Raw genomic sequence first — 25,845 nt, forward strand, 5'->3', positions numbered from 1 at the left:
CAGGAGGAGAGGACTTTGCTCAACTCATAGGTATTTGAGGGTAAAAACCCATGGCTGGGCTCAGCTTTTAAAAAATTTTATCTGAGATTCTTCATGGAGCAGAGTTCTATTAAAGCCAATTTAAAAAGCCTAAGTGAAAAATAATTATTCTTGCCGCACTTTATGCAAATAATCAGGCCAAGTAGAGTAAGACTAAAATTTATTTTGTAAACTGTAAATCAGTTCTATCATGATTTACTTTTAATAAAAATGGTGACTGAAATCCCAGCACTTTGGGAGGCCCAGGTGGGTGGATTGCTTGAGGTCACGAGTTCAAGACCAGCTGGCCAACATGGTGAAACCCTGTCTCTATTTAAAAAATACAAAAATTAGCCAGGCGTGGTGGTGTGCACCTGTGGTCCCAGTTACTTGGGAAGCTGAGGCCTGAGAATTGCTTGAACCCGGGAGGCAGAGGCTGCAGTGAGCTGAGATTGCGCCACTGCACTCCAGCGTGGGTGACAGAGCAAGATTCTGTCTCAAAACAAACAAACAAACAAAGCAGAAACAACAACAACAACAAAAAGATTGTTGTGGGAGGACTAAGGCTACCAGGTACCCAGACAGATGCATGTCTGGACAAGAAGCCCCTCCTAATGTAACTGCCCAAGGGGTTCACCTTGTCCACTGCCTAGTGACAAAATTATGCTCCAAAAGAAAACTATAGTGTACTGTTGTTAGCTGTTCTTGAGGGGTTTTTTTGCTGCAGGTTAGACTAAATTCTAAATTCCTTGTGGGTTAGAAGTCCCCAAGCTAATGCTTTCAAATCTTTGCTTTTAAAATCCGGGATCGTACTCATCGTAGAACTGGTGATTTACCTTATAGGAGGCTGTTCACTTAAACACTGTAGTAAAACTATAGATGAAAACACTAATGTTTTTCACACACAAGCCTTGGAAGCCCAGCCAGGCCTGCATGAGTACACTCAGACAGTTACAAAACGTTTCCATTCTTCTCACCTTGGGGTTCACTCCCATTCCCACAATGTCCCTCGTCAGCAGGAAGAAGCCAGAGCGATTGACAGTGTTTTCCCATCTTCACAGCCTACACCTTAAGATGAAAGTGTTACAAAATCCAAAGGGAGCGATTGAGACCGCCTTTGCAAAATTATGACTGAGACAATGAAAGAGATCTAACTTAATCGACTCCATCTTGCCTCTAACCTCCAGGCTGTCTTTTTCATTTCTGGGCATAGGCTGAACTAACTCTGGGAGAAACTTAGTTTGTAGTTTATAGTTTAAACAAAAATGGTAACAGCCCTTTCCCAAAGCAGACCTCCTTCTTGCCTGGGGACTAGATTAACATTAGCCAAAGGATTAGAAATTACGATTTAGGAATCTTGCAGCTGAAGGCCACAAGATTCTGACCCTCCCTAGACTGCTCCTAAGATCAGTGCTTGAGATACTTTGCAGACCCTGCACTTGATGGATCAGCTGGCACTACCCAGATCAATGAACTGGCCCCTCTGATCTTGTGTCCCCCACCCGGGAACTGACTCAGTGCAAGAAGACAGCTTCAACTCCCTATGATTTCATCCCTGACCAGTCACCACTCCTGGCTCACTGGCTCACCCCACCCACCAAGTTATCCTTAAAAACTTTGCTCCCCGAATGCTCAGGGAGACTGATTTGAGTAATAATAAAACTCTGGTCTCCTGCACAGCCGGCTCTGTGTGAATTACTCTTTCTCTATTACAGTTCCCCTGTTTTGATGAATTGGCTCTGTCTAGAGAGCTGGCAAAGTGAACCCCTTGGGCAGTTACACTAGGAGGGGCTTCTTGTCCAGTCATGCATCCGTCTGGGTTCGTGGTGGCCTTAGTCCCCCCACAACAATCTTTTTGTTGTTGTTGTCGTTTCTGGTTTTTTTTTTTTTTTTTTTTTTGAGACAGAGTCTTGTTCTGTCACCCAGGCTGGAGTACAGTGACGCAATCTCAGCTCACTGAAGCCTCTGCCTCCCGGATTCAAGCAATTCTCATGCCTCAGCTTCCCAAGTAACTGGGACCACAGGTGCACACCACCACGCCTGGCAATTTTTGTATTTTTTATTAGAGACAAAGTTTCACTATGTTGTCCAGGCTGATCTTTAACTCCTGACCTCAAGTGATCAGCCACCTGAAGCCTCCCAAAGTGCTGGGATTACAGGCATGAGCTATTGAGCCCGGCCTCTCCACAATTTATCTTTAGAATGTACCACAGCATGTGTGACTCTAGGTAGAAAAAAAATCCATGGCTCTCCATAATCAATACAGGTGACCTGTGACATTAACATCTTTTTTTTTTTTTTTTTAAAGACAGAGTTTCGCTCTTGTTGCCCAGGCTGGAGTGCAATGGCACAATCTTGGCTCACCGCAACCTCTGCCTCCCGGGTTCAAGCGATTCTTCTGCCTCAGCCTCCCGAGTAGCTGGGATTACAGGCATGTGCCACCATTCCCGGCTAACTTTGTATTTTTGGTAGAGACAGGGTTTCTCCATGTTGGTCAGGCTGGTCTCAAACTCCCGACCTCAGGTGATCCACCTGCCTTGGCCTCCCAAAGTGCTGGGATTACAAACAGGAGCCACTGTGCCTGGCTTCACATTAACACCTTTTTTTCAAGCTTTTTTGATTATGGCTTTTAGTAAGCAATACCTTTTGTCATAATCTAGTACACACATACAGTCATACATAACATAGTAAGCAATATCTATAAACATATATAACAAATATCACAAAACAGTACTTACCTTTACTCTGCAATACACTGGTATTTTCTGTCTATTCTTTTCCATACGATTCTACCTTTAAATGTTAATCATGACTCACTAAATAGATTTCATTATCCATTGAGAGGTTGTGACCTGCAGTTTGGAAAGCACTGCGTGAGCAGACATAATCATGGTTTTAATGAATGGCAAACTACTTGGGAGTTGTTTATGATCTTGCTGAGGTGGGCATTTGACTCATGCTACAGGGAGGCTGAAGTTCAGGCATGTGTCATTCAGCTGATGAGTGACCTCAGCTTTCCCCCAGCTCCCTGCCCTGTGAGTTGGTCCTTTTCTCCCCATGGTGGATTCACGCATTGGCATGGCAGGATGGACTTCTGGTCCTTCCAACTCTAGGACCCCTGCACATATTCCCACTGTTCGTTAGAGACCTTCCTTATTTTTGACTTTGCCAGGCCCTCACTGAGTGACCTCAAACAAGTCATTTCCTATCTGAGGTTCTCAGATATAAAATAGGAAGAAGGGTGGATTGAACTAGCCTGTGCTTCTCACAATAGCGGGGGAGGCAGTTTGCAGCAACAGGATGTGTATAATATGTATTTTTTTCTGGAAGATTTGGAGAAAATAAATATTTGTGTTAAAACAACTTTAAATTACGGAGCAGACTACAAAGAGCACATGCTTTTTTATGATACTTTTTTATTGTGGTAAAATATACATAACATAAAATGTATCATGCTAAGCCCTTAAAAATGTGTAATTCATTGGTATTGAGTACATTCACATTGTTGTGCAACTATGACCACCATCCATCTCCACAACTTTTTCATCTTCCCAAATAGAAACTATGTGTCCCTTAAACACTCATTCCCCATCCCCGCTACCCGCCTCCCTGGCCCCCATGCCAGACTGTCTTTACATAAATGTCTCTATAAATTTGTCTATTCCAGGCATGTCACCTTAGTGGAATCATACAATATTTGTCCCTTTGTGTCTGGCTTATGTGACTTAATGTTTTCAAGCCTCACCCACGTTGCAACACGTATTAGAATTCTAGTCCTTTTTTTTTTTCTTTTTTTAAGAAATAGGGTCTTGCTCTGTTGTCCAGGCTGGAGTGCAGTGGTGTGATCACAGCTCACTGTGGCCTCGTTCTCCTGAGCTCAAGCAGTCCTCCCACCTCAGCCTCCAGAGTAGCTGAGATTACAGGCATGAACTACCACATTGGGCCTTTTATTCTTTCCTAAGGCTGAGTAATATCCTGTAGTATAGATATACCACATTTTGTTCATCCATTCATCTGCTGATGAGCATTTGGGCTTCCACCTTTTGGTTGCTGTGAATAATGCTGCTGTGAAAATTGGTTTAGAAACACCTGCTTCAGGCCGTGCACGGTGGCTCACACCTGTAATCCCAGTACTTTGGGAGGCCAAGGTGGGCGGATCACTTGAGCCCAGGAGTTTGAGACCAGCCTGGACAATACAGGGAGGCCTCATCTCTACAAAAAATACAAAAATTAGATGGTGTGGTGGCATGCGTCTGTGGTCCCAGGTACTTAGGCTGAGGTGGGAGGATCACTTAATCCCAGGAGGTCAAGGCTGCAGTGAGGCACTTTCAGGCTGGGCAACAGAGTGAGACCCTGTCTCAAAAAAAGAAAAAAAAAATATGTTTCAGCCCCTTCACTTCTTTTGGGTATATACGTAGAAGTGAAATTGCTGGATTATATGGTAACTCTGTTTAACTTTCTGAGAAACTGTCATACTGTTTTCCATAGCTATTGCACCACTTCACAGTCCCACCAGAAATGCATTAGTTTCAATTTCTCCACACCCTTGCCAATACTTACCTTCTGTGTTTTTTGTTTGTTTTGTTTTTTGATAGCAGTCACCCTAATGGCTGTGAAGCGGTATCCCATTATGGTTTTGAATTGTGCTTCCCTAATGACTAGTGGTGCTGAGAATCTTTTCACCTGCCTGTTGGTTGTTTGTTCTTTTATTATTGTTATTATTATTATTTCTTTTATATTGGTTGTTTGCACATTTGGGGAAAAATATCTATTCAAGCCATTTGCCCATTTTTGAATTGGCTTGTTTGGAATTTTTTGGTCAAGTTCTGGGAATTCTTTATATATTCTGGATATTAGTCTCTTGTAGATATCTGATTTGCAAATCTCTCATTCTGTGGGCTGTCTTTTCACTCTCTTGATAGTGTCCCTTGATGCATACAGGTTTTTTATTTTGATCACATGTTTTAAGGTAAAATGGTCTGAAAGCAGCTGGGGCCCCTGCTCCTAGGCTCTGCCTCCCTCCATCCTCCCCCAGGGTGCTATTCAGTCCTTGGAGGTGGTGAGGACTGCCAGGGCCTTCTGGCACAGTGATGGGATCAAGACTCGGCCGTGGTCACCTCCTGGGCTCTGTGCTGTTTTCTGTCCACATGAAGGAGATTAGACAGGAGCCCCAGGGGAAGGAGAGGATCAGAAGTGTGGCTCAGCCACCCAGAGCCCGCCTGGACGCAGGACCTCCCCTTCACCTCTCACTCTCTGTTCTTCTCCAGCCATGCTCGGACCCTGCACCTTGCAGCGCTGGCTAAAGCAGCCAACTCCTCCTACCACACGCAGGAGGCATTCGGACCACTCTGAGGATAAGTAGAAAGGTGATGCTGGCTTCTCTCTCCCGACATCTCCTCGCTGCTTCTCACAGAACCCGAAACCCCTCTATTAGCCTTGCCTCTTTGGGTCAAATGTATGACCACTTGTCTGAAAGGCCTTCAACAAAATCCAGACATCCAGTGGTGATTTAGACTGGATGGCTTCTCAGAAGCTTCCTGGTCTCGTGTTTCCATTCTAAAGCGAGCACGGAGAAATTTCCTACCAGTGTTCTTTGCCTTTGCTATGCGTTACCCGACTATGAGTTGAGTGTTTTGTTTTCCAATATGTTTTTCAGGAACAAGGAGGTGGCATTACAGCTGGGTCTATCCAGAGTTTTTCATATTCAGGGTCACTGCATTCCATTATTAGAATAGGCTGTCTGGGGGAACATGGGTAACCCTGGAATTTCCCAGTGAATACTTATTTGGAATCCTTTCAGAAGGCACTTGACACAATCAGGGAAAGAAATAGAGGCAAAAAAATGTAACATAGATTGAGATTTATTCCCAGGAATATGGTCTTCCAGTTGCAAATCCTGGTTTTGTGGTAAAAGAGTCTTTAAAGCTTCCTTTAAAGAGCTGAGTAGTGAGTTTGGAGAAAGTAATCATTGCAGATGAACTTAGGCCAACTGCTCATTTACAATGACTATTTCATCAATCAATTTCAACATATACTTTTTTGCGACATTTTAACAGCTCTGAAATCAAGATTCATTTCCTATCAGTGGTGCCTCATGATAAAATTGGCAGCATTTGTGTGTGTGTGTGTGTGTGTGTGTGTGTGTGTGTGTTAGTGGTAGGCAAAAATAGTGGCATGACTTCCAGCTGACAGTGTCTGAAGTTGATTGAAATACAGTCCTAGGCTCATTCTATCTGCAGGCACCTGAGAACTAGAAGGACCCCCACAATCTCAGCACCAGGTAGCACAACACAATGCAACATTCAGGGTGAGTTCCATCATGCATATCTTTTTTTTTTCTTTTTTTTTAGCAAGCAGACAGAGAAACAGTATAATGACCTAGCAAACCCCAGCAAGCTACTCTTCCTCCTGTGGCTGGGACCACAGGCACATGCCACCATGCCCAGCTTATTTTTGCATTTTTGGTAGAGACGGGGTTTCACCACGTTGCCCAGGCTGGTTTCGAACTCCTGGACTCAAGCAATTCACCTGCCTCGGCCTCCCAAAGTGCTGAGATTACAGGCGTGGACCACCATGCCCGGCTACAGCAAACTACTCTTTTAGGAACTCTTAGGCACACCTTGCTTGAAAGTTCGTGCATGACTGATGTGACAGCTGTCTTGTGGCATGCTTCAGCTGAACTTCTAGTTGTATTCAAACCATTGACTCTTCCCTAAAAGGCTTATCTGGACTCATTTCGAGGAGTGGCCTCTTTGGGGTATACCATAGCTGTCACGCAAGAGAGAGGGAAGCTTCTCACTCATTCACATATCTCTAATTCCACTCATTTCTCCAAAGAAACAGCATTCACTCTGCTAATTAGTAAAGCCTCTGGTGTTGATTAAAAATAACCTCAACTGAATCCAAGCTGTACCCTCCGGAATGTGTGTGTGAGTTTATGATTCGTCTTTCAAATGCTAACTAACCACCCCCACCAGGGGTATGGATTAAAACTAACATTTTCATATCATGTTATCTATGTGAAGTATTTGAAAGCAAATTGCAAACAGCATAATAATAGCGAATGAGGACTTGTGACTTGGGACACATTTGTCAGCAATTAGCATTAAACACAGCTTTAACAAGTATAGATTTCAAACAACTTTGTTGGCGGTGAGAGTATTTTTCAAGTAAACTGTGTGAGGTGACTCAAAAGAGTGGCCGTAGTTGTGAAGATGCTCTTGCTGATTTTGAATACACTTATTTCTATGAAATATGAGTGGAGGCTGGGCACCGTGGCTCATGCCTGTAATCCCTGCATTTTGGAAGGTCAAGACAGGTGGATCACTTGAGCTCAGGAGGTAGAGACCAGTCTGGCCAACATGGTGAAATCTTGTTTCTACCAAAAAATTCAAAAATTAGCTGGGCATGGTGGTGTGCTATAGTCCTAGCTACTTGGGAGGCTGAGGTGGGAGAAACTCTTGAACCCGAGAGATGGAGGTTGCAGTGAGCTGAGATCACACCACTGTACTCCAGCATGGGTGACAGAGTGAGACCCTGTCTCAAAAGAAAAGAAAAAGAAAAAAGAAAAGAGACAGAAGAAAGGAAAGAAGGAAGGAAGGAAGGAAGGAAGGAAGGAAGGAAGGAAGGAAGGAAGGAAGGAAGGGAAATATCAGTGGAAAAGCTATTTTAAAATTGATATATTGAATATGTAATATTCAATATTCATATAAATATATGAATATATTTAGGGGTTCTGAATATGTATGCCTAACTAATTAATAAATTAATGCTGTGAAGAGACTTTTTTAGTTTATTTGTATTACTAGAAGTTAGTAAGTTTTTGGACCCTCTCACTGGGAAAATAGTCCATAGGCTTATAATTTGGCCACCTTTTATGTAAACATATTTGATGGTTATGAGGTTTGCCAACTGTGTCCTTCAAGGCCTAAGATCCACAGAGTGTAGGCTGAAGTTCACTGTTGGGGGATCTTTATGGATGGGCCCCTAGCCTAAGAGGAATGAGACAGCCAAGTGCAAATTTCACCTCTTAGTAATTTTGCTTGGTCTTGAATGGAAAGGTTTTAGCTTGAAACCTCCTGAGGGTGATTTTGCCGTTGATTTGCCTGTTTTGTTTTCTTTTTTAAGGCTATTTCAGGGGAGCTCAGCATGTCCTGGAGAGTGTATTAAACACACACCCTCTTTTTGTTTTGATTTTTTTGAAGCTATTTAAAACTTATTTTAAAGCTTCGGAACTCTCTTTTAAATGAAATCTTACATTCAGGATTTGTATCCTAGGTAAAAAAAGAAATCTTGCATAGCCGGGGGTGCCTGTAGTCCCAGGTACTTGGGAAGCTGAAGTGGGAAGATGCTTGACGCCAGGAGTTTGAGGCTGCAGCGTGCTGTGATCACACCTGTGAATTGCCACTGCACTCTAGCTTGGGCAACAGAGTGAGACCCAGGGCTGGGTTCCCTAAGGGAGGGGGACACTACTGAAATTTTATACTATTATTCTTTCTCCCAGCCTTTGCCAAAGGGACCTGTGGCCCAGGGTAACGGTGCATTAAGAAAAGGAGGTAATCAGAACGTTCATGGACGGCTATACACCAGCTCTGTGCTGACATTGATTCCAGGAGGCCCAAAATGTTACTGTGGCCCTGTAATCAGAGGCGAGGCTCATAGAGGTGAGATGATCAGCAGAGTTGTAGCTCGGGTCTGACTCACAGTGAGTCCAAGGGAATAGACAAACTTAGAGGCTGGCAAGAATCCCCACATGACTTCCCTAACCTGTGAGGGGAGGGCTATTGTGGTGGAAATGGCCGAATGAAAGCCATTAGAGCTGTCTTTACCTGGAAACATAATAAATCAAAAACAATATCGCATCCCTGGAGGGATTGCAGAGATTAGTGCTACTATCAAGGACTTGAAGACACAGGGGCAGAGATTCCCACCACATCCTCATTCAGCCTGTGCAAAAGACAGATGGATCCTGAATAATCCAGAAGACAGTGGATTATCACAAGCGTAACCAAGTGGTGACTCTAATTGCAGCTGCTGTACCAGGTATAGTTTCATTGCTTGAGCAAAATAACACATCTCCTGGTACCTGGTATGCTGCCATTCATCTGGCAAATGCCTTTTTCTCCAACCTGTCTCTAAAACCCACCGGAAGCAACTTGCTCTCAGCTGGCAAGGCCAACAATACACCTTCACCGTCCGACATCAGGGGTATGTAAACTCTCCGGCCCTTTGTCTTGATTTAGTTTGCAGGGCACTTGATCGCCTTATCTTTCCACAAGGTATCATGCTGGCCCAGTACATTGATGGTGTTGTGCTGACTGGACCCAGTGAAGTAGCAGCCACTCTGGGTTTATTTGTAAAACATTTGCTTACATAGAGGGTGAGAAATCTGACAAAATTGAGGGGCCTTCTACCTCAGTGCAATTTCTAGGGATCCAGTGGTGTGGGTCGGGTATCTTGAGATATCCCTTCTAAGACGAGGGATAAGTTGTTGCATTTGGCCCCTCCTACAACCAAGAAAGAAACACGTGAACACCTTGGGCTTGTTTGGATTTTAGGGACGCGTGTTCCTCATTTGGGTATGTTACTCTAGTCCATCTACCAGGTGACCTGAAAAGCTGCTCACTGTGAGTGGAGCCCAGAACAGGAGAAGGCTCTGCAACAGGTCCAGGCTGCTATGCAAGCTGCTCTGCCACTTGGGTCATAGGACCCAGCAGATCGATTGGTGCTTGATGTGTCAGTGGCAGATAAGGGTGCTCTCTGGAGCCTTTGACAGGCCCCTGTAGATGAATTGCAGCAGAGGCCCTTAGAGGGCCTTTTGGAGCAAGGTCTTGCCATCATCCACAGATAAATGCCCTCCTTTTGGGAGGCAGCTCTTGGCCTTAGTAGGACTGGGTCTTAGTAGAAACTGAATGCTTGACCGTGGACCACCAATTTACCACATGACCTCAGCTGCCTATCATGAACTGAGTGTTATGTGACCCACCAAGCCATAAAGTTGGGCATGCACAGCAGCATTCCATCATCAAATGGAAGTGGTTTATACATGACCAGGTCTGAAGAGATCCAGAAGGCACAAGTAAGTTATATGAAGTGACACAAATGCCCATGGTTTCTACTCCTCCTACTCTGCCTTCTCTCTTCCAGCCTGCACCTATGACCTCATGGGAAGTGCTGTACAATCAGTTGACGGAGGAGGAGAAACAGGGCCTGCTGTCCAGATGGATCTGCGGGAGATACAGGCCACCTGAAAATGGACAGCTGCAGCACTATGGCCCTTCTATGAGGCATCCTTGAAGGACAGTAGTGAAGGGAACTCTTCTCAGTTGGCAGAACTTCGAGCAGGGCACATGGTCATGCATTTTGCTTGGAAGGAGAAATGGCCGGATGTATACAGTATACTGATTCATGGGCTGTAGCCAATGGTTTGGCTGGATGGTCAGGAATATGGAAGAAACATGACTGGAAAATCGGTGACAAGGAAATTTGGGGAAGAGGTATGTGGATGGACCTCTCTGATTGGACAAAGGAGGTGAAGATATTTGTGTCTCATGTTAATAGTCACCAAAGAGTGACCTCATCAGAGGAGGACTTTAATAATCAAGTGGATAGAATGACCTGTTCTATAGATGCCAGTCAGCCTCTTTCGCCACCCATCCCTGTCATCATCCCAGAGTCTCATGAACAAAGTGGCCATGGTGGCAGGGATGGGGGTTATGCACTGGCTCAGCAACATTGACTTCCACTCACTGAGGCCAACCTGGCTACAACCACTGCTGAGTGCCCAATCTGCCAGCAGGAGAGACCACCACTGGGTCCCTGATGTGGCACCATTCCCTGGGGTGATCAGTCAGCTACCTGGTGGCAAGTTGCTTACACTGGACTCCCTCCATTGTGGAAGAGGCAGTGTTTTTTCCTTACTGGAATACATATTCCAGTAAGGGAATGGGTTGGTTTAGGCCAACCCACCAGGGGAGATATGGATTTGTCTCCCCTGAATGTGATACTTCTGTCGAAACTACCATCCATGGACTCATAGAATGCCTTATCCATTGCCATGGTATTCCACACAATATTGCTTTTGACCAAGAAACTCATTTTACAGCCAAAGAAGTATGACAGTGGGCCCATGCTCATGGAATTCACTGTTTTTACCATGTTCCTGTTATTCCGAAGCCGCTGGCTTGATAGAACAGTAGAATGGCCTTTTGAAGTCATAATTACAGAGCCAGCTAGGTGGCAATATCTTGCAGGGCCGGGGCAAGGTTGTCCAGAAGGCTGTACATGCTCAGAATCAGCGTTCAATATATGGTACTATTTCTCTCACAGCCAGGACTCACAGGTGCAGGAATCAAACTGTAGAAATGGAGGGGGGTGGGGGGCACCACTTGCCATTATCCCTAGTGACTCACAAACAAAACTTTTACTTCCTGTTTCCAAGAAGACTTGATGCTCTGCTGGTCTAAAGGTCTTAGTTCCAGAGGGAAGAATGCTTCCACCAGGAGACACAACAATGATTCCACTGAGCTGGAAGTTAAGACTGCCATCCAGCCACTTTGGGCTTCTCGTGCCTCTGAATCAGCAGGCTAGGAAGGGAGTGATGCTTTGGGCTGGGATGATTGATGTGGATGACCAAGAAGAAATTGCCCTTCTACCCGACAATGGGAGTGAGGAAGAGTATGTCTGCAATACAGGAAAGCTCTTTGGGCCTCTCAGTATTGTCCTGCTCTGTGATTAAGGTCAATGGGAAACTATAACAACTCAATCTAGGCAGTACTAACAAATGGCCCAGACCCTTCAGCAATTAAGGTTTAGGCCAACCCACTAGGTAAAGAACCATGACTAACTAAGGTGCTTACTGAAGGCAAAGAGAATGCAGAAGGGGTAGTAGAAGATGATAGTTATCAATACCAGCTACAAACATGATCAGTTACAGAACCAAGGACTGTAATTTTCATGAGTAGTTCCTCCCTGTTTTGTTAAGAATATGTTTCCAGGTGTATGTACATATATTAATAAATAGCTTTGTTTTTGTGCTTCTCTTATTTCTTCATCATGTAATATAAGATTCATTGACCTTGTATCAGTAGTTAAGTATTTTTAATGTTATATCATAGTATTTAAGTCATGAGATATCAAGAGAAGAGTAAATATCACCCAAGAGCTTTACCTCCTCTTCTGTGGAAGGGATTAGTGCGTTTTGGGTTGTATGCAGGATAATTGTATCATGTTATGCAGAACTATTTTCTTGTTATTGTCTTTATTTGGAGATTAAATATGATTTAGGAGATGCAGATTGGTGCCAAGTTGACAGGGGGTAGACTTATGATGGTTAATTTTGGGTGTCCACTTGACTGGATTAGGGAATACCTAGAGAAATGCTAAGAGTGATTTCTGGGTGTGTCTGTGAGGATGTTTCCAGAGGAGATTGGGTTGTGAGTCCATGGACCAAATGGGGAAGATGCACCCTCGGTGTGGGCAGACACCATCCAATTAACAAGGGCCCAGATAGAACAAAAAGAGGAAATTCAAATTCTCTCTCTCTTTCTCCTGGAGCTGGGGCGCCCTTCTTCTTCCCTTGGGCATCAGAACTCCAGGCTCTCTGGCCCTTGGACTCTAGGACTTGCACCTCCACCCCACAGAGTTCTCAGGGCCTTCTGCCTCAGCCCGAGGGTTAAACCATCAGCTTTCCTCATTCTGAGTCTGTAGGACTTGGACTGAGTCACACTGCTGGCATCCCAGTGTCTCCAGCTTGTTAGACAGCCTGTTGTGGGAATTCTTGGCTGCTATTATCACATGAGCCAATTCCCCTATCACCTCTCTCTCTCTCTCTCTCTCTCTCTCTCTCTCTCTCTCTGCTATCTATCTATCTACCTACCTATCTACTTGGTTCTGCCTCTCAGGAGAACTCTAATACAGGTGTATATTTGTCTTATTTCTTCTTTCTTTCTCTTTTCTTTTCTTTTCTTTTATTTCCTTCCTTCCTTCCTTCCTTCCTTCCTTCCTTCCTTCCTTCCTTCCTTCCTTCCTTCCTTCCTTCCTTCCTTCCTTCTCTTTTTCTTTTTCTTTTTTTTTCTTGAGACAGTCTCACTCTATTGCCCAGGCTGGAGTATAGTGGTGAGATCTCGGCTCACTGCAACCTCTGTCTCCCGGGTTCAAGAGATTCCCCTGCCTCAGCCTCCCAAGTAGCGGGGATTACAGACATTCGCCACCACACCCAGCTAATTTTTGTATTTTTAGCAGAGACAGGGTTTCACCATGTTGGTCAGGCTAGTCTCGAACTCCTGACCTCAGGTGATCCACCTGCCTCAGCCTCCCAAAGTGCTGGGATTACAGGTGTGAGGCACTGTGCCCGGCCTGTCCTATTTCTTTATTTCTTTTTTATATATTTCTTGGAGACAAGGATAGTCTTATTCATCTTTTTTCCCCTGTGCAATGAAGGAATAGAATGATACAAAGCATGCCTACTTCCCTCTATTCTGCGTATCCCAAACTTAAACCATTTTTATATCAGTTAAATTCTCAGCTTTTCCTTAAATCTGCGGCAGCCCACAGAGAATAATCAGCTATTCACTTATCCCTTACCCTTTCTTGCCACATGATTAAAATGCAGTAAGCAGTGAATGAATGAAGAAATGAATGAATCCTACACTACTTTGTATTTCCCCTTAGTTTTGCATGGCTAATGTGGTCATCCTACCTAGATAGTGTGACAGTAGGGACTGTGTCTTTCTTGTTCTTCCCATGATATTGAGTCAAAGCCAGGGAGAACTAAGGGACCTAGGTAGGCAGGTCTGTGGAGACCCAGCCTTGATTTCTATTGTTGTCTAAGGCTTCTCTGGTGTGTTTGAGTTTCCCTATTACTGGACTTTTGCCTCTTGTCCTGCCATTAGGTGGATTAGTGGTACTTCTGTGAGTGTGCAAGGCTCGGTGATTTAGCCATGAAAAACTAAGTGTACCACGGCTTACTTACATCAGTGTTGTATTTTTTGCAAAGTATTAACTTCCATTTTTTAACCTGGGCAAAATGTAGGTGAGTTTTAAAAAGTTATTTTCTTTATATTCTATAATTTTGAAATCGCATGTCACTATTTTATTGGTATAAAATATACATAACATTTAGCATTTTAACCATTTTGAAGTGTGTAGCTCAGTGGCATTAAGTACATTGGTAGTGTTGTGCAACCATCGCCATCATCCGTCTTCAGAACATTTTTATCATCCCAAACAGAAACTCTGTGTCCTTTAAACACCAACTCCCCGTTCTCTCCCCCCAGCCCATGGTAACCAACATCCAGCTTCCTGTTTCTAGGAATTTGACTACTCGGGGTGCCTCGTGGAATTGTACAATATTTGTCCTTTTGTAAGTGGCTCACTTCACTTAGCTTAAGGTTTTCAAAGGTATGTCCTGGCTGTAGCATGCATCAAAATTTCCTTCCTTTTTAAGGATGAATAATATTCCATTGTATGTATAGTTCACTGATATAGTTTGAATATTTGTCCCTGCATAAATCTCATGTTGAAATGTAACCCCCAGTGTTGAAGGTGGGGCCTGGAGGGAGGTGTTTGTATCATGGGGGCAGATCCCTCGTGGTTTGGTGCTATCTTTGAGATAGTGACTTCTGTCAAGATCTGGTTGTTTAAAAGTGTGTGGCATCTCCCCACCCACTATCACTTTCTTTCTTTCTCTCTCACTCCTGCTTTTGCCATATGACTTGCCAGCTGCTCCTTCACCTTCCGCTGTGATTGTAAGCTTCCTGCAGCCTCCCTAGAAGCTGAGCAGATGCCAGCACCATGTTTCCTGTCCAGCCTGCAGAACGTGAGCCAATCAAACCTCTTTTCTTTATAAATTACCCAGTCTCAGGTTTTGTTTGTTTGTTTTCTTGTTTTTGAGACAGAATCTTACTCTGTCATCCAGGCTAGAGTGCAGTGGTGTGATCTTGGCTCACTGCAACCTCCACCTTCCAGGTTCAAGCAATTCTCCTGACTCAGCCTCCTGAGTAGCTGGAACTACAGGTGTGCACCACCATGCCTGGCTAATTTTTGTATTTTAGTAGAAATGGGGTTTCACCATGTTGCCCAGGTTGGTCTCAAACTCCTGACCTCAGTTGATCCACCCACCTCAGCCTCCCAAAGTGCTGGAATTACAGGCATGAGCCACCGCGCCTGGCCTCAGGTATTTCTTTATAGCAATGCAAGAATGGACTGATACCACCACGTTTTATTCGTTCATCCTTTAACGGACACTTGGGTTGCTCCCACCCTTTGAGTATTGTGAATAATACTTCTATTACTGTTTTTAAGAAAGAATCCTATTTACAACAGTGAAATAAACAGATTGTATTTTGCTGCATAGTTCCAGAAAATACTTGGAACATAAATATAAGAAGAAGCAAAAGCAAACAAACCACAAAAATCAAAACGACTTCAAGTTCAAACTGTGAGCATCATTGCTTCATTAAATAAGCATTTGCTGAGGCCCAGGGTGGGCCAGGCATACACCCCGAGTTTCCAGCCAGCTGTGGGAGGCTTCTTCCTGAGGGGGCAGACAAGGCCTAGAGAGTTAGCTGTGACTATAGGTATGATGTGGTTGATGTTAGCTGTGACTATAGGTATGATGTGGTTGAAGTTAGCTGTGACTATAGGTACGATGTGGTTGGTGCCGCAGGTACATACAAGCAAGGTCTCTGTGTGTTCAGAGGTGGGGAAAGAACCCCTCTGGTTGACAGGGACTATGAGGAGGGCTCTCAGGAGGTGGTAGACTTCGGCCCAGTGATGATAGAGGTAGAGGAGGAAATTTACCATGGTCAATTTCCAACTCTGCTCTTCTTTGCTAAATCCAAGGTGTATTTTTCTGTTTCTTGGACCTGTTCCAAGGGTTCTGGGTCTCTGTGGTGCACATTACTCACAGCTGTTAAGTGGTCTTCATCCTGCATTTAAGCAATCTTGTTACTTACTCTTGAGTTGGTCTGTCTCCAACAAGTGCCTTGGATTTATTTGCTTGGCTTGGTTCTTTTGTGTGTCTCAGGGCAACCGAACTCTGGTCAGCTTTCTGGAAGAGTTGAGTTGCTTCTCCTTCTGTGATCTGGGGCAGCTCCTGGTCCTCTTCCACCCACTGGCTAGACACAGACTTAAGATCCAGGTCAGGAGATCGAGACCATCCTGGCTGACACGGTGAAACCCCGTCTCTACTTTAAAAATACAAAAAACTAGCCGGGCGAGGTGGCGGCGCCTGTAGTCCCAGCTACTCGGGAGGCTGAGGCAGGAGAATGGCGTGAACCCGGGAGGCGGAGCTTGCAGTGAGCTGAGATCCGGCCACTGCACTCCAGCCTGGGCGGCAGAGCGAGACTCCGTCTCAAAAAAAAAAAAAAAAAAAAAAAAAAAGATCCCACTGTCCATCCAGGCGCAGCCTCTGGTGGAGTGGAGCAGTGAGCAGCCCAGCTCTCTCACTGCGTTGCTGCCTTGGGAAAGTTATTCCACCCCTCCCACCTTCATGTGTAACATGAGAAGACTGGGTGACCTCTAAGACCCTTTTCAGCTCTGTGGCTTTTTCTTTTTTTTTTTTTGGAGACAGAGTCTTGCTGTATTGCTCTGGCTGGAGTGCAGTGGCATGATCATGGCTCACAGTAGCCTGGACCTCCTGGGCTTAAGTGATCTCACTTTAGCCCGCCCTTGAATAGCTCAGACTACAACACTATGCCCAGCTAATTTTAATTTTTTCTTTGTAGAAACAAGGTCTCACTATATCGCCCAGGCTGGTCTTGAACTCTGGGGCTCAACTGATCCTCCCATCTCAGTCTCCCAAATTTCTGGGATTACAGGCATGAGCCACCACATCTGGCCTTAGCTCTGCAATTTTATGATCACTGTCTTAGTCCATTTGGCATGCTATCACAAAATACCCAAGACTGGGTAATTTATAAACAACAGAAATTTATTGCTAATAGTTCTGGAGGCTGGGAAGTTCAAGGTCACGGTGCCAGCAGATTCCCCATCTGGTGAGGGCCCATTCCTCATAGATGTCTCCTTCTATGTCTCCTCACATGGTGGAAGGGGCGAACAAGCTCCCTCAGACCTCTTTTCTATGAGCACTAATCCCACTCATAAGGGCAGAGCCTTCATGACCTAGTCACTTCCCAAAAGCCCTGCTCCTTGTCACCACAATGGAGATTAGGTTTTGACACATGAATTTTGGGGAGACACAAACATTCAGACCATAGTAATTGCCCATATTATTATTTAATTACTTCCCTCCAGCACTCTTGGAGTGGATGACTCAGCAGTCTGATCGTTTCGCTGTTTTTAAGGAAGCTTGATCTTGTGCCATCATGTGTAGCAAGTATATGTTCGATAGTTGAACAAGCGGACTGTCCTGACCCAGCTGGAGTTAGGCTGAAACTGACTGGATTTCTTCATGCTGTCCTCTTTCAGGGAAGCAGCACAGCACCAGCTAGGCAGAGACGCCCCAGGCCATGTCAGAGCTTTGATTGAGGCCTGGTAACAGGGAGGCGCTGTCACCCACTGGCCTTGCCAACCCAGCTCCAAGATGCTGAGCCTGAAGCTCCCCAGGCTGTTTAGCACAGACCAGATACCACAGGTATGTGCTCTATTTATTATGATGGTTCATTTCCAGGGTGTGACCAGGGCTTGGCCTCTGCAACGGGGGACTGTTGTCTTCACCTAGTCTGTTCTGTACAGGCCCATTCTCTTCAAGGATCCCCTCCCACACTTCCTTGGAGGATATTACAGCCTCCTACTTCCCCCACCTACCTTGAAATGGAAGTATTCCCAAAGTTGTTTAAGTTATAACCCTTCCTTATAACATCTGTGTTTTATCCAGAAGCAAAGTCATTACTGAGATTCAACCTGAAGAGATAAAGCCAGCAGCAGCTGGCTGGATAGGAGGTTTATGTTTTTAGGACCCTTCTATGGGTGCTTGAAAGCAGACTATGGGCAAAGGCACACCAGGGCATGGCTTTGCTCATCCCCGTTACTTGCAGGATGCCCAGGCCAGGGCTTCACTGGGGTGATGGGGAGGGTTGTTGAATGGGCTTAGCACTGTCTTGTAGTGGACTCATGGGCCTGGGAGCTCACAGGCATGTATCCTGAAACATGTGAGACTCACTGATGATCTGCTTTAATAAGCCATAGGTGAGCCTGGTTGTGTGCTACAGAGAACTGGTGCACTTCCTCCTTCCCTTGCAAAGGACACATCGTTGTGTTGCACCTCCTTGTTGATGTCAAATTTCCTTCCTTTTTGACTAAGAAGAGTGGGTGTCATTTCATGGTGGGAAGTTTCATTGGGAAGATGTGACAGAGTGGAGGAGAGTTCTACTTGGCTGATGGCCAAGCACTTATGACTTGCCCTAGAAAAATAATTTCAAAATAAATTCAACATCACCAATGGAAGGTTGAGGGGGAAACTGCCAAACCCTATCCCTAAAAGCCTGTGAAGCCAGGTGATTCCAGGAAGATGGCATGGGGGAAAACCATAAGGGATGCAGAGTTGTTTGGTGGGGTGAGCTGAGGAATGTGGCAAGTAATAGGCAAGCTACATGTGTGGCTGGCTCCCATGATACTGGGCAGAGCGCCTGCCTCTGTTCTCACATGGCCATCACCTTCTCTTCTTGGTGCGCTTCGCTGGTTGGTTCTACCCACAGAACATTAGCAGCTGTGATTAGTCGGAACACAGTGTGATTCTTGAATGTATTTACTCATGAAATGTGTATTGACTGCCTATCATGTGCAAGGGATTCAGCGAATAACTACATACAAATCCTGTCCTTGCGTGGCTCATATGCTGGTCAGGAAGATTTTTAAATGTGCATGAGAAATTCTTTCCTAAAGTGGGTTAGGGTCTCTCTTAAGACAGGGTGATTGTTTCAGAGAAGGGATTGGTCACTTCCATCACGGGGGAGTGTATTAGTTCATTCTCACATTGCTATAAAGAACTGCCTGAGACTGGGTAATTTATAAAGAAAAGAGGTCTAATTGACTCACAGTTCTTCATGGCTGGGGAGGCCTCAGGTAACTTACAATCATGGGGGAAGGGGCACGTCTTACATGGCAGCAGGTGAAAGAGAGCACGATGTGAAGGAGGAACTGTCAGACACTTATAAAACCATCAGATCTTGAGAGAACTCAGTCACAGTCTGGGGGACAACACCCCCATGATCCAGTCACCTTCCACCAGGTTCCTCCCTCAACACATGGGGATTATAGGGATTACAATTTGAGATGAGATTTGAATGGGGACACAGAGCCAAATTATATCAAGCAGGAAGGGATCAGGGAAGTCTTCATGAAGGGGGTGATCTGTAAGACAGATTTTGAGGGATGGACAGGATTGTGGAGCTGGGGAGAGCATTCCAGGTGGAAGGAGCAGTGTGAGTAAAGGCCTGGAGATGGGAGATCATGGGACAGGTGGTGATGGCGGGAGGACTGGGGAGCCTCTTTCAGGTAGAGGTTATGGCAGTCTGCTTATATACCTTTCTGGACATTTTGGTCAGGGTTGGGTTCAGAGTATGTCCACAGGAAAGAAGTGAAGGGGGCAGAGTGGTATCAATAGGTCCTTTGGGTAACCTGCTGGGAATCTGAATGTATGGAGATTCTGAATGTCAGGACTGGACAACCAAGGCAGAGGCTAAGGGAGAAAGATGAATATGTCCTCTCTGTCCAGTTTTTCATAAGTTAGAGGATGATAATATCTTTTAGTGAAATGGCACTAGCTAGAGGCAGAAAACCAGCATCACACCTTGCATCCACCATTTGCTTCAAAATCTTCCTTGGGCTCCAGCATCCACTATTGGGTTTTTGGGCATCATACCCAGGGTTCATGAAGCCATAGAGAAAATACAGTGGCTCTGCCTGCCTGGAGGGTAGTTTTGCCTGAGGATTTGGTGCAAAGACATTTATTAGTATTAAAACAGATGCACGCATATTAAAAATGGAATGCACTATTTACATGACTATTTAAAATAGGATATTTCATACAATTGTTAAAGTTTACCTTTGGTGGGCTCTGTGGGTTCCAATACTTGGCTTTTAGAGTGGCCTCAAGCAAGATAATCTCTCTACCTCAGCTTTTGCTTCTGTAAAATGGGAATGAAAATAGTATCTGCCTCCTGGGGTTTTGAGAATTAAATGACATGACCCAAGTGAAGTGCCTGGCACGTGGTGAACAATTAATAATGTTGGTTGTCATTATTATCACTCTCTCCTAGGCTCTCTAGGGCACTTTGAGGGGTACAGCATGCTGGCAGGAGACTTCAGAGGCCCTGTCCAGAGACTAGAACCCCAGCTCCCCAGCCTGCTGTTCACCATCTTCACCAGCTTGATCCCTCCCCACCTCTTCCACCACGTCCCATCCACAGACCCTCTTCTTTTTATTCTCCCCAGCAGATGCAACCTTCACTTGTCTTGATTTCTGTTTGAAGAAGGCTTTCCTCTCCCCAACCTTTGCTCCCCCTTTCTGGCTTCCTTCTTTGCGGAGTGGCACGTGCTTACTCCCTTCCCTGAGCTCTTTCAGCTGTTGGTTGTACTTCTGCAAGCTGCTCTGTACACCTGCCTCTCCTGTTGTATATCAGCCAGCTATGTGACCTGGGCCACTTCACTACCCTGTCTGGGCCTCAGCTATCTATAGGGAATGGTGTGGTCACCTCTCTGCATCATCAGAGTTGTAATCTTGGCCCATTCTTGGTGCATTCCTGGCTGATAGATTCTTCGTGGAAAAGGGCAGTTTCTCTCTTCCCTCAGAAGGCAGAACTTGTGTGTATGCCTAAATAAATAATATTTAGTCTCCCTTGTGTCCAAAACTAAGCCTGGGTACATTAGAGGGTTATTAAAGAAAAAAGACAAGTTCATATGCAACATGGCATGACACTTTGCCAGGAAACAAGAACATCGAGTGTCAAATTACTAATCTGTTTTTTTGTTTGTTTGTTTGTTTGTTTGTTTTGGAGACAGAGTCTCGCTCTGTCACCCAGGCTGGAGTGCAGTGGCACAACCATGACTCACTGCAACCTCTGCCTCCCAGGTTCAAGCAATTCTCCTGCCTCAACCTCCCAAGTAGCTGGGACTACAGGTGCATGCCACCACACCCGGCTAATTTTTGTATTTTCAATAACAACAGGGTTTCACCGTGTTGGCCAGGCTGGGTCTCGAACTTCTGACCTCAAGTGATCCGCCCGCCTCGGCTTCCCAAAGTTCTGGGATTACAAGCGTGAGCCACTGCGCCCAACCAAACTGCTAAGCTTTAATTAACTACAGCCTTGACTCACAGGCTACAGGTAAACACATCCCATAGTCCCAGATGCCTTAGTTTAGGGGCATGGACAGGAGGATTCCCCGAGGCACTGGTCTACACAGAGAGGAAAAGCAACGCTGTTTCCAGACTTGCACTGCAGCTCTGCCACCCAGTCATAACCTCAGTCTCAGTGTTCTCATCTGTAAAATGGAGGTGACTCCTGTTAAGTCAGTCTCACAGGGCAATTGTGAAGATCCAAGAAAAATGAGATAGAACAGTGGGATTATTATGAACGAAGGAAGCATAGCCAGATCAGTGGCTGGCATTGGTGTTTGGTAGGTGGGCTCAGGCACTGGGAACAAGGAGCCATCTCAATGCGTAAATGGTTTCTCCAGCCCAGGGCTGTTCAGAGAGGGTGCTTAGATCACCAATATCAGAATCACCTGGTAGCTTACTAAAATATGATAGGAGCCGGGCTTGGTGGGTCACACCTGTAATCCTAGCACTTTGGGATGCTGAGGTGGGTGATTTTAAGGCAATCACCATTCTGTCTCAAAAAAAAAAAAAAAAAAAATATATATATATATATATATATATAAATAGGAGTTGTGATAGCAGGCATCTTTGTATTGTTCTTGGTTTTAATGAAAAGAAATGCTTTTAACATTTCACCATGGCCAGGCGCGGTGGCTCAAGCCTGTAATCCCAGCACTTTTCCTGGCTAACACGTAAATTGTTAAAAATACTTGGTTTTAATGAAAAGAAATGCTTTTAACATTTCACCATTTAGTATATTTGCTGTGTGTGTATGTGTGTATATGTAATAAGTAATCTTTTCATCTTTATCAGATTAAGGGTATTTTTTTGGAGATGGAGTCTCACTCTGTCACCCAGGCTGGAGTGCAGTAGTGAGATCTCAGCTGACTGCAACCTCTGCCTCCCAGGTTCAAGCAATTCTCTATCTCAGCCTCCCAAGTAGCTGGGATCACAGGTGCCCGCTACCATACCAAGCTAGTTTTTGTATTTTTAGTAGAGACGGGGTTTCACTATCTTGGCCAGGCTGGTCTTGAGCCCCTGACCTCGTGATCCACCTGCCTCGGCCTCCCAAAGTGCTGGGATTACAGGTGTGAGCCACTGGGTCCAGCCTTCCCTTACGAATTTTATTTTATTATATTATATTTTATTTATTTTGAGACAGAGTCTCGCTCTGTCACCCAGGCTGGAGTGCAGTGGCGCAATCTCGGCTCACTGCAACCTCCGCCTCCCAGGTTAAAGCGATTCTCATGCCTCAGCCTCCCAAGTAGCTGGGACTACAGGCAAGTGCCACCGTGCCCGGCTAATTTTTGTATTTTTTAGTAGAGATGGGGTTTCATCATGTTGGCCAGGCTGGTCTCAAACTCCTGACCTCAGGTGATCCACCTACCTCAGCCTCCCACAGTGCTGGGATTACAGGCATGAGCCACTGTGACTGGCCTCCTTTATGAATTTTACAGAACTCTTTTTTCCAATCAGTATCTTTTGAGATGATCATATATGATTTATTTAAGTTGTTAAAGTGGTGATTACATTGATTGATTTGCTAATGTTAAACCAATTTTTTGTCTTGTTTTAAATACAGTTTGGTTATGATGCAATATCTCTTTAATCTATTGCTAGAGTCAGTTAGCTAATATTTTGTTCAGGATCTTTAAGTCGATTTAATGAGTTGGCCTATAATGTTTTCTTCTTATGCTGTGCTTGCCTGGACTTGGGATTCAGAATATGCCAACCACAAGTGAGTTGGAGATTGCTGCCTATTTATTCTATGGGGAAAAATATCTAATATTAGAATTATACATTCCTGAGTGGTTGGTAGAATTTATCTGGGAAATTACCTGGGCAGAGCCACCATATTGCCCAACTCTAAGGCGGCACCATTTCCCTTTTAGTCTATGTGAATGGCAACCTCTGGAGTTGTACAGGGAACAACTTGGCCCTACAGCTGAATTTTCTTGATGGAAAGATTTTTTTTATAACAGCCTTGTTGAGATACAATTCACATATTATAAAATCCACCCTGTAAAAGCGTACAATTCAGTGGGTTTTCGTATGTTGAACACAGATTATGTTGCACAAAACCATCACCATGATCACCAGTTTTTAGAACATTTTCTTCACCCCAGAAAGAACTGCACTCGTTAGCAGCTATTTTATATCCCCTCAGTTCCTGGCAACCACCTAACCTACTTTCTGTCTGTATAGATTCGCCTGTTGTGGATATCTCACACAAACGGAATGGTGCAATATGTGGCCTTTTCTGACTGGCTTCTTTCACTTAGCAGGATGTTTTCAGGGTTCATCTACGCTGTAGCATCTATCAGTACTTTGTTTTAATGGCCAAATCATAGTCTATTGAATGGATAGACCATAGTTTGTTTATCCATTCATTAGTTGATGAACAGGATGAGTTGTTTCTATTTTTTGGCTATTATAAATAAATATGCCACTGTGAACATTCACGTACAAGTCATTTAGGTGGACAAGTTGTCAGTCTCTTTGGTGAACAACCCAGGAGTGGAGTTGCTGGATCATATGGTAACTCTATGCTTCCAAGTATATGGAGTTTTTATACTATTGATTTAACTTAATTGATCTTGGTCTGAGAATGCCCCCTGTGTTATTCCAATCCTTGACGTTTGTTCAGACTAGCTTGATGGCCTAGCATATGAATAATTTTCATAAATCTTCTAAGTGTGCCTATAAATAAAGTATAGTCTCCAGTTGTTGGAGGAAGTATTCCATATTTGTCCATAAGATCAATTATCTTTATATTTTCACTAATTTTGTTCTACTTGATCTATGCATAATTGAGACGTGTTAAAAAAATCTGCCATTATAGTGGCAAATTTGTAAATTACTTCTTGTAAGTTAATTTTTGCTTTATGTATTTTGAGCCTGTGTTTTTTAGGTATATCCAAGTTTATAACTGTCCTATTTTCTATCTTCCTGGTGATGCAAAGGTATGATTTTGTAGTGATTATCTTTATATCTAGTAATGCTTTTTGCCTTGGAATGCATCTGATATTAATATAACCACTCAAGCTTTTGTTATCATTTGTTTGGCTTATCTCCTTCCTTTGACTTTCAATCCTTCCCCATGATTATATTTTAACTGTGTCTTGTGTAAACAGCACATGGTGAGATTTTATTAGTTTGACAATATTTGTCTTTTAGCTGACAGTTTAGTCTACTCACATTTATAATGATTACTGATATCCACATTTATTTTCATTGTCTTAAATGCTTTTGTCTTGTTTTCTCTATTTGTTCCTTGTTTCCCTTGCTTTCTTTTTTTTTTTTTTTTTTTTTTTTGATCCACATTTATTTTCATTGTCTTAAATGCTTTTGTCTTGTTTTCTCTATTTGTTCCTTGTTTCCCTTGCTTTCTTGGATTGAGTTTTACATTCATCTTTTTTTTTCTTTTCATATGCTATTTTTCCCTTCCACCTGTTTTATAATTAATGTGTTAGAACTATGCTCTATGTGGATTAGTTTAGTGGTCACTTCAGCTATTTTAACATGAATAGCTGTACTAGACAGGGTCAGGCTATGCTGAGTTAAAAATTACCCCATATAGCTCAGTGACTTAACATAGCAAAGGTTATTTCGCATCACACTACGTAGCTAAGTGGTCAGTGAGGGACTGAGACACCCAGGCAGACGGAAGATCCACCGTCTCCCAGCTGCAGCCTCCGAGGTCATCCCAGAAGGCGAAGTGAGGGTCTACAGCCATACCACCCTGAACACGCCTATCTCGCCTGATCTCAGAAACTAGGCAGGGCTGGGCCAGATTCGAGCTTGGATGGGAGGAGAAGAGAAAGTTAGTTTCCCTAGAAACAGACTTTGAGAAAAAGATTCGGGCACAGGAAGTTTATGGGGGAGTATTCTCAGGAACACCTGCAAGGATGTGAAGTAGGCAGGATGTGCAGAAGGAGAAGCTGCGTTAGAAGCCTCCACCAGTCACTCAGGAGCTCCGGAGGTTAGTTGGCCTTTCAGAGTTGTCCCAAATGGGAAAAGGAGGCCAGGACCTTGATCCCTCATCAGTGGATATACACAGCCCCCGGGGAGGAGTATAACTAGTGCCCGTTGGCCAAAAGCAATTCCCGTGGCATCATGAGTGGCTCAGTACTGAAGAGTCCCTCCGAAAGGTCCTTCAGAAGTGTGTAGTAATATCTGCAAGCAGGTTTTCTGTTTTGTTTTTTTTTTTTTTAGACCAAGTCTTGCTCTGCAGCCAAGGCTGCAGTGCAGTGGCACTCTCTTGGCTCACCGCAACTTCTGCCTCCAAGGTTCAAGCAATTCTCCTGCCTCAGCCTCCCATATAGCTGGGATTACAGGCATGCACCACCACACCTGGCTAATTTTTGTATTTTTAGCAGAGATGGAGTTTCACCATGTTGGCCAGGCTGGTCTCGAACTCCTGACTACAGGTGATCTGCCCACCTCAGCCTCCCAAAGTGATGGGATTGCAGGCATGAGCTACTGCGCCTCTGCTTTTAACTCTTCTGGCCTCGAAGTAACATTAACCAGAAATAGTCACATGGCCC

General features: G+C 44.4%; 1 protein-coding gene across 6 annotated transcripts in view; it reads left to right on the plus strand.

Annotated features, from left to right (window-relative positions):
* Positions 1 to 25,845, plus strand: part of PAQR5 (progestin and adipoQ receptor family member 5) — a 102,297-nt gene that overhangs the window by 38,119 nt on the left and 38,333 nt on the right. For 2 of the 6 annotated variants that reach the window (XM_050796351.1, XM_050796353.1), the window contains exon 3: positions 17,449 to 17,614. In XM_050796351.1, the coding sequence (XP_050652308.1) occupies positions 17,564 to 17,614 (51 nt within the window). In that variant the 5' untranslated portion in view covers positions 17,449 to 17,563. Of the gene's footprint in view, positions 1 to 5,285; positions 5,385 to 8,228; positions 8,682 to 14,070; positions 14,837 to 17,448; positions 17,615 to 20,900; positions 21,306 to 25,845 lie in introns of those variants that run through there. The other 4 variants (XM_050796352.1, XM_050796355.1, XM_050796354.1 and 1 more) reach the window with 4 other exon arrangements.

This window comes from Macaca thibetana, chromosome 7 (assembly GCF_024542745.1).
Source record: "Macaca thibetana thibetana isolate TM-01 chromosome 7, ASM2454274v1, whole genome shotgun sequence".
Classification (NCBI taxonomy): domain Eukaryota; kingdom Metazoa; phylum Chordata; class Mammalia; order Primates; family Cercopithecidae; genus Macaca; species Macaca thibetana.